Source organism: Capsicum annuum, chromosome 1 (genome assembly GCF_002878395.1).
Source record: "Capsicum annuum cultivar UCD-10X-F1 chromosome 1, UCD10Xv1.1, whole genome shotgun sequence".
NCBI lineage: Eukaryota > Viridiplantae > Streptophyta > Magnoliopsida > Solanales > Solanaceae > Capsicum > Capsicum annuum.
Window position 1 is genome coordinate 6,731,543 of NC_061111.1, and position 8,838 is coordinate 6,740,380.

The 8,838-nt window shown below is 35.5% G+C and overlaps 2 protein-coding genes across 2 annotated transcripts; both read right to left on the reverse strand.

Annotated features, from left to right (window-relative positions):
* Positions 1-939: 939 nt before the first annotated feature.
* Positions 940-3,474, reverse strand: LOC107852545 (subtilisin-like protease). Its single transcript, XM_016697584.2, has one exon. The coding sequence runs from the start codon at positions 3,421-3,423 to the stop codon at positions 1,186-1,188; it is 2,238 nt and encodes a 745-aa protein (XP_016553070.2). The 5' UTR covers positions 3,424-3,474; the 3' UTR covers positions 940-1,185.
* A 3,450-nt stretch (positions 3,475-6,924) lies between these two features.
* On the reverse strand, positions 6,925-7,674 carry LOC107867048 (subtilisin-like protease 3). The gene has a single exon (XM_047409775.1). The coding sequence runs from the start codon at positions 7,636-7,638 to the stop codon at positions 6,925-6,927; it is 714 nt and encodes a 237-aa protein (XP_047265731.1). The 5' UTR covers positions 7,639-7,674.
* Between the last annotated feature and the right edge of the window lie 1,164 nt (positions 7,675-8,838).

An 8,838-nucleotide genomic window follows, 5' to 3' on the forward strand; every position in this document is an offset into this window, starting at 1 on the left:
GCGTCCACCTAAACTAATACACGAGACAACTTATTCAATTCACAGCTTGTGCTGAAATGATTACTTTTTTTTTTTTTTTTTTGGTTAATTAAAAATGAGTACTATGTTATTTTAGCAATAATGTCATTAGCTTTTGCTCCAAATCTCTTAAACATTTTGCTCCAAATCTCTTAAACAACACATACATTTATGAATTAGGGGTGTGCGTGCCAAGTTATCATATAGAAATTGAAATTTTTGGCAGTTCGATTAATTTTTCTTTTTTGGTATTACGATATTTGTTACAGTTATTATATGCGTTTGAAAAATATTTGAAATATCAAAACACTGAATACTGTACCGAAATACTTAATTACATATACAATTCATATAAATTATATTATCATAAAGGTAATAATTCAATTAAGAAAAAAAATACAAATTAATAAAAGGTCTAAACTTTGGACTAAAGTCATAATTAGCTATTGTATGTAAGTTGAAGTTGAACAAATGTAGTAATTGGCTTGCGGTTCTGCACAAACTAAAACCGAACTTAAAATACTGAACCATACCAAATAATTCAACACGGTAATGGTAGAACATTTTAAAAAATCACAAAATTGAGAATACTGAACACAAATTTTCAAAACCGTACAACAATTATTATCCCTCTTAACAAATAGTGAGATAATTAAAGGGAACTACAATAACGTCTTAAGACTGCACCTCCTCTAAATTAAAAAAAATGGATAAAGATTTAAAGGAGCTCAACAGACCTGATGTTAATTACTTCTATAACTATATCTTAACTTCTAAGTTTTAAAAGTTTTGTACTTTGTCAATATTGACACAATCAAGCATTACCAATTAATTTGACCTTTTGTTTTTTAATGAGGAAAAACATGTTTGGTGATTTCTCAACTCCAGACTGCTAAATCCTTGGCAAACAAGGACCAATACAAAGCTTTAACTTCTTTTTACATTAAGCATTGTTCCATAAGTGGAGTCTGAGGAGGGTCGGGTGACAACAAGCCTTGTTTTTATTGCAAATTGAGGGGCAGAGGAGAAAAAAAAGAAGATACATTTACAATGTGTATACATGGCTAAACACAAATAATAAATCAAAGTGACATCTTGAAGAGGCTTTATTGCAAATAAAAAATCTTGATCAGTTTGTCACTGAGATCAGCTCCTTCACTTGTCACTTCAGAAAAAAGAAAAACGAACAACAATTGGACTCCTAACAATGTGTTTTTCAGAAATCCATCTGAGAGATCCCTGATTATATATGGTACTTGGTCTAGTAGCCAAAGGTGTAAATGTCACTTGATAACTCAATTTTTGTTTCACTTCTGAAAAAACAAGTGTAGCTGGTTCAACTTTCACATCAAGACCCTGCGGTGAATCAATTTCAACTCTGTATGTTGAGTTGGCTTGTCCTACATTTGTTACAGTTCTTGAATATACTAGAGCTTCTGAGTTGCTTCTGATTTGAATCGAAAACGATGGATAATTTAGCTGACTTTCTAAGATGCTCGTAATCTCCGAACAATTAACTTTGCGCTGCAAAAACATCATAACTTGTCTGTTTGTGTAATTCAAACCACATAAGTAAGGTAAGTAATTGGATGGTTCGATATCATATATCAGTCCGGGATCATTTGCTTTTGATGGATTAACGTGTCCTGCACCTGTGGCAAAGACATCAGCTGGAAGGTCAGTTTCATCCTCGATTAAGTTGGATCCGAGGTTTAAGACATCAGCTGTTGTCATAATTGCTGACTTAATTGCAGCTGGAGACCAATCGGGGTGAACACTTTTAAGTAGCGCTGCAACGCCACTGAGATGAGGACAAGACATTGAGGTGCCTGAAATCATGTTAAAAGTAGAGTTTGTGTTCGTTTTGTTCTCCAAGGAAGTATGCCAAGCTGCTAAAATGTTAACACCAGGACCAATAATGTCCGGTTTTAGAATTCCACGACTTGCATAACTTGGACCCCTAGAAGAAAATCCAGCAACAACTGGAGCATGATCATCTCCGATTATAGTTCCTTTGAATACTATTGTGGCTGTAGGGGTGGTTGTCGAATTTATGTATTCTTGTATTTTTAGACCATCAACATAGCTAACATGTGTCACCGGAAGGACATGCGCATCGGCCAATGTTGTGTTATCCAGGGATCTTGAATTCATTAGAATCATGGCAGCACCACCAGCTGCCTTTACTGCTCTCCCTTTATCAATTCGATCCGTGATACCAAACTGACACAACACTATCTTTCCCGTGACATTCGTGTTGTTCAACGAAGAAGGGTAACAATATTCAGCAAGAATGTCACTAGCGTTGCTTCCAGGATAGACAAGAGGCAACTGTGTTGGAGGAAATTCACTAGGTTGAAAGGCTGATTGTCCGTCGAATTCTTGATTGTTCCCAAGCACAGCAGTGGCCTTTATTTTCCTGTCAATAGTGCTTGCACCAACTGTGAGAATCCAGGGAGCTCCATTAGACACTGTAAAACTAGTTGGTCCTGAATTTCCAGCAGAACAGCTGACAAAGATTCCTTTTTCCATAGCACTATAGGCACCAAGCGCAATATAGTCCTCATACAAATTTAATTCTAGTCTACCAGCTGAAATTGAAAGCACATCGACACCATCTTCAATAGCCATATCCATTGCAGCCAAAAAGTTGCTCAGAGTACAACCAAAAGAAGAGCACGCTTTGTAAATGGCAAGATGAGCAAGAGGTGCAACGCCCGCAGCAGTGCCATTAGCATTGCCAAAAATGTTGGCACCTGGCACAAGTCGTCCAGCAGCCGTGCTAGCAGTATGTGTACCGTGACCAAGTTCATCCCATGGATCAATCTGTGAGGACTCGAAGTACCTCACTCCAATGAGTTTGTTGTTACACTTCGTGACATCAAATTCACACTTACCCTTCCATTTGGCAGGGGGAGGTGGCATCCCATCATCGCTAAATGAAGGGTGGTCGGGGAAAATTCCCGTGTCAATGACTCCAATGATCACACCTTTCCCATAATTCGAGTTTTTCCAGAACCCCATGTTCTGGTTCAAACCCAAGAAATTGACACTATGTGTGGTGTGTAAATCAAGTAGCACCTCGGGGCGTGCAGAAACAAATCCTTCCATTTTCTCCATTTCCTTTAAATCCTCTGGTGATAACTTAGCTGCAAACCCCGTTAGGACATTTCGATAGGAATATATCAATCGTGGTGCCTCACGGCCACTATCCAAGGTTGTTGCAGGCAAGAAAGAAAGATACCAGCTTTCTAAATCTTGATATCTGATAGGCCTGTCTCCATCAGGGAACTCACAATGAATAATATAGATTTGTGAATTGTTCTGTTCAGTTGCATTAGTGGTAAATGTAAAGAGCACACAAATCAGCCCGATTATAATGAGCATTGGCCTGTATTGAGCCATGATACTTTAGTGCTAGTGATAGAGCTGTTATTTGCTGTGTGTTTTGAAATATTAATTGAGGGGTATATATAGTTATTGTAAGTATTTTTTAATTTGCAAGTCAGAAGTTATCAGAGATATGTGAAGTAGTCATGCCTAGAGATACACGCTAAAACAATTTTATTCTATTTTTCTCTTTTATAATGAACTTGGCATAGCAACATGATATAGATGAAATCATCAATCTACTATATACTTTTTAAGGAATGTTCAAGTCAACTTGGAAACCTTGAGACATGTTCACCTCGCAAGTACATGTTACCAAAATAATCGATGCTTGTAAAGGTTAGCGCAAACGGACCCACACACCTAGTGTTGAAGCAGAAATAAGTACTATATTTTGAACCAAATAGTATGGCCTAATAGTCAATAAGGTGAATGTAATAGTTACCCTGTACTGGCGGGAGGAGATTTGTGCTGGTGTTTACCCCTATATAGGTGACTTAGAATAACAATTGATTTGTTTGAGAGGATCAAGAACACACAAATTTTAATGAACGAACAGTAGTTTCTTGATACTAAATCACTTGTTGATGAATACAGTTAAAGCAATGAATAGTTGACTCGAGCTCTAGTCCCATGTGTCACCTTCTGACACGTTCAGATGCCAAAATTGGATTTTGAACCATACAACATGTATCTCCTGGAATTAGTTGAGGAATGACAAGCTGACCTAGACACCACAACTATAAAAGACGTAATATGTTACTTAACAATAATGTGATTAGCTTTTGCTCCAAATTTAAAATACACAAACATTCCCCTGTTATATCCCTCTTAACTAATGGTGAGATAATGAAAGGGAATTAGAACAAAGTTTAAAGGATCCCTATAAGCCTGCGGTTAAGTACTCCTATAATAATATGCTAACTTCTAAGTTTGAAAAGTGTTTAGCTTTGTCAATATTAACAAAATCAAGCATTACCACTTCATTTGACATTTTGTGTTGAATGGCACAACATTTGGCAAACAAGAAATAATACACCCTTTACTTGAATTAGTTTCATATTTGTTTTCTTCTCATTTTAAACAAAGTGCATTTCCAAGAAAAACCAAACATGGCAGCAGTGACGGATGGAGTCCTACTAGTACAGCGAAATACATATATACATGTGAAAATAAAATTTTGATAAATATTATATTTTACATCATAATTTTAAAATTGTAATGATTTCAATGTTAAGAACTCAAAAGATCGAATCATTAAGTTAAAATTTTGGATTCGTGTTTGGTGACAATATCATCTATCTAGTGTACGTTATTTGTATTATCGAAAAGTCATAACCTCATCTTCAACAGGAGAACATGTTTTTTTTAATTGATTTATTAAAAGTAAACTGCAAATGTATTACATTTATAAACTTCATGGACTATCTTTAATCAGATATCAAAAGACAGATAACTATTTGTAAATATTTTCTTGAATTTTGAATTGTTCAATGTGATTATATATGAGTTATGTATTACATTCTTCAATATTTTTAGTTGTTTAAATGCTATTTTACTAAAATTATGGTGTTGTCACCAAATTGAATCAGGCAAACTATTTGATTTTTAATGTCTCTATTTGGATCATTCTTGTCATTAATATATTTGATACTTAATAATTTTAGTCCCTCCCAAGAATATTTACAATTAGAGGGTAGAAGATATATACCTATATCACATCACACTATTATGAAGTTCTAAATTTATGAGTCAAATTTCAGAATATTATCTTGAAATTTTGCCTATGGAATTTGGAAGACTGAGACAATAGCTATTTTTCAAAAAGTTTTGGAGAGTGGACGCTATTTAGAACATGATGACAGTGCAAATTAAATTAATGTCTATCAAGACAAATTAAACGATAAAACAAATTATCATAGAGTACATGACAAATAATGAAATATGAATGACAGTTCATGAAAATGATTTTTGGAGAATAACTAATATAAATCTTTCTTCTTTACTACGATCAACCATGAAAATTTTGTTGTAATTAAGCTCATGTTGTTTGAAGCTAGCTCGCCGAAGAACTTGAGAACATTTACGTCATAGATTTATGAAAAAATTAAGATTACCGAGACTTTCTTTTTTCTTGTTTGCATTTGAAGGAAGGGCATGCAGCAGATGAATGAAGCTTTTCATTCCCTTATTTTTGAAATTTCTCTGAACTTCCCTATTTCTTGTTTGTGTTTTCTTTTTGTAGAGCTGACAATTGATGGAACTTCTCAATCTGATGTTAAATTTTGTTTTTCTTGTTTGGAGTTTTTCTGATCACTTTGTTGGTAACTACTCCAGCGTTTACAGGAACTTTTGAAAAAAGAAGGTTAATCAAATTTTAACTTATATTCCACCTCTTACATGCCTCCAAGAGAGTGAGCACGATGAAAATGAAAAGAGGTGAGTACTGATGAACAAGACGGGGAGGGGAGAGAGAAGAAGCCCCCCATGGTTTAATACGTTTTAAAGTTCAAATTATTGTATTCACTTGCTTTTAAAGGTGTATAATCACACATTTTATCCGACTCAACACAATAAGCATTAACGATAAGAAAGGTTTAAAGCATAAGTTGTAAAAAGTGTCTTAGATGAAACAACAGAATACAAAAACTAAGATAACAACTTGAAACAAATACAGCTGTATAGGGGTCTACTAAGCTATTCGGCCTTGAATAAATACAACTATTTAATCATGTATAGAGAGCTCTTTGAGTAGATTATAAAAAGTGAAAAATATTAAATTAGGTCCATATTATTCTGCTTTTCCCGATATTCTATAGAAACTTTAAAATTGTTGGTTCAAAATCTTATCAGAAGTAATTTGGGGGTATGGTCGATTTGCATAACGCAATTTGAAGTGCAGTCACTTGTTATTTCTTTTCCATCGGCAGCCCTAGTCGCTGGTTGCTCTCTTTCCCCCTTATTATAAGTTTCTGAAGCGTGTTTCACTGTATCTCGTGCGATTAGTGTAAAATATTATAAATAATAGCATTAGAATAAAATGTGTAATGACTTGCATGAAAATTGAAGGGGAAAATGCTCAAACTTATGAATTTCTAGAGTACACAATCTTACTAAAACTTACTATCGAATATGTCGAATAGAGATATTTTCAAGTATTAACTTTCTCCTTTCATAATCTTCGCTGTTTGAAGCTTTACCTATTCAAGAATTGATCTCTTGAGCAAAATAACTTGAATTTATTAGATGAATGTACACATTATTTTACGAGTTAATACGACAGTAAGTACTGGAAGAGGAAAGCAAGTCCAGAACATTGAATAGATATTACTAAAGGAAATGAGATGTAAGCCTTCTCCGTGGGATGAAATTTATTAAGAAGCAAGTGTCCTATATCATGTCATCCGTTTATAATTAGCTGATTCATTGTGCAATTTTTATATATTTATTCGTATTTATGATAATGTATATTGAAAATGATTTTATTGCAAAAGCAAAATCTTGATCAGTGTGTCTTCAAAAAATTAAAAACCGAACAGCAATTGGACTCCTAACAATGTGTTTCTCAGAAATCCATCTGAGAGATCCCTGATTAAAAGTGGTACTTGGTCTAGTAGCCAAAGGTGTAAATGTCACTTGATAACTCAATTTTTGTTTCACCTGGAAAAAACCAAGTGTAGCTGGTTCAACTTTTTCATCAAGGAATGGTGGTGAATCAATTTCAATTCTGTACGTTGAGTTGGCTTGTCCAACATTCATCGCAGTTCTTGAATATACTTGAGGTGTTGAGTTGTATCTGACTTGAATCGAAAATGCTGGATAATTTAGTTGACCTTCTAAGATGCTAGTAATCAGTAAACAATTAGCTTTGTGCTGCAAAAAAATCCCAACTTGTTCATCCGTGTAATTTAGACCACATAAATAAGCTAAGTAATCGGATGGTTCTGTGTCATATATCAGGCCTGGATCGTTTGCTTTTGATGGATTAACATGACCTGCACCAGTCGCAGAAACATTGGCTGGAAGGTATGTTTCATCCTCGATTAAGTTGGATTCGAGGTTTAAGACATCAGCTGTTGTCATAATTGCTGACTTAATTGCAGCTGGAGAACAATCAGGGTGAACACTTTTTAGTAATGCTGCAACGCCACTGAGGTGAGGACAAGACATTGAGGTGCCTGAGATCATGTTGAATGTCGAGTTGGTGTTTGTGTTGTTCTCCAAAGACATATGCCAAGCTGCTAGAATGTTAACGCCAGGGCCAATAATGTCCGGTTTTAGAATTCCAGGACTTGCATAATTTGGACCCCTGGAAGAAAATCCAGCAACTGCTGGAGCATGATCATCTCCGATTATAGTTCGCTTGAACATGATTGTGGCTGTAGGAGTTGCTGTTGAGTTTATGTACTCTTTGATTTTTAGACCATCAACATAGGCATGTGTGTCACTGGGAGGACATGTGCCTCAGCCAATGTTGTGTTAGCCCTGGCTTCTACGTTCATAAGAATCATGGCAGCACCACCAGCTGCCTTCACCGCTTTTCCTTTATTAGCTCGTGCTATTATACCATCTTCACACAGCACAATCTTTCCCATTACAGTCGTGTTGTTCAGCGAAGCAGTGGTACAATATTTAGCACCAGAATTACTAGCATTGCTTCCAGGATAGGCAAGAGGCAATAGTGTGGGAGGAAAATCATTAGGTTGAAAAGCTGATTCTCCGTCAAATTCTTGATAGTTACCAAGCACAGCAGTGGCCTTTATTTTCCGGTCTATAGTGCTTGCACCAACTGTGAGAATTCAGGGCGCTTCATTAGATGTTGATGTTGGGTTCTATGTATGTGTTTGAATGGAAAATGGAGGAAATTAAGTGGAAGAGAAAATTGAGTTTACACCAAAATGGAAAGTGTGCTCAAAATAGGAAAGCTTACTAAAATGCTCCCACATTGGTGGGAGAAAGAAGCTTTAAAGTGTTTATATTGTGAAACACATTTTGACACATTAAGTGAGACAAGCAATAAGAGATGCCTTGTGTTGTTATTGTTGTCGCTCAGCTTTGGATTTTATTTTTTTGGACAAAGTTTATTTGACAGAAATTTAATCTGAATATCGAAGTCAAATAAACTTAATCTGAATATCAAAGGGAAAAAACGCAACAGTAATCCTTCATTTATGCATGCATGTAGATTTCAAAACAGTGTTTCCAACTGATGCAATTCTTCAACGAACTAATGCACTATTTTTGAACCGATGCTCCGAAATGATGCACTGTTTCATGAACTGGTATACCTGTTCGGAAAAGGACATGGTCTTTGGATGAACGGACATGAATTTCTAGAAAAGACACACCATTTAAGTGAACCACTGCCACCTTTTCGAAGAGCCATCTGATAGGCTATATAAACCTGCTTTAATCCACAGGTTTGGGAAA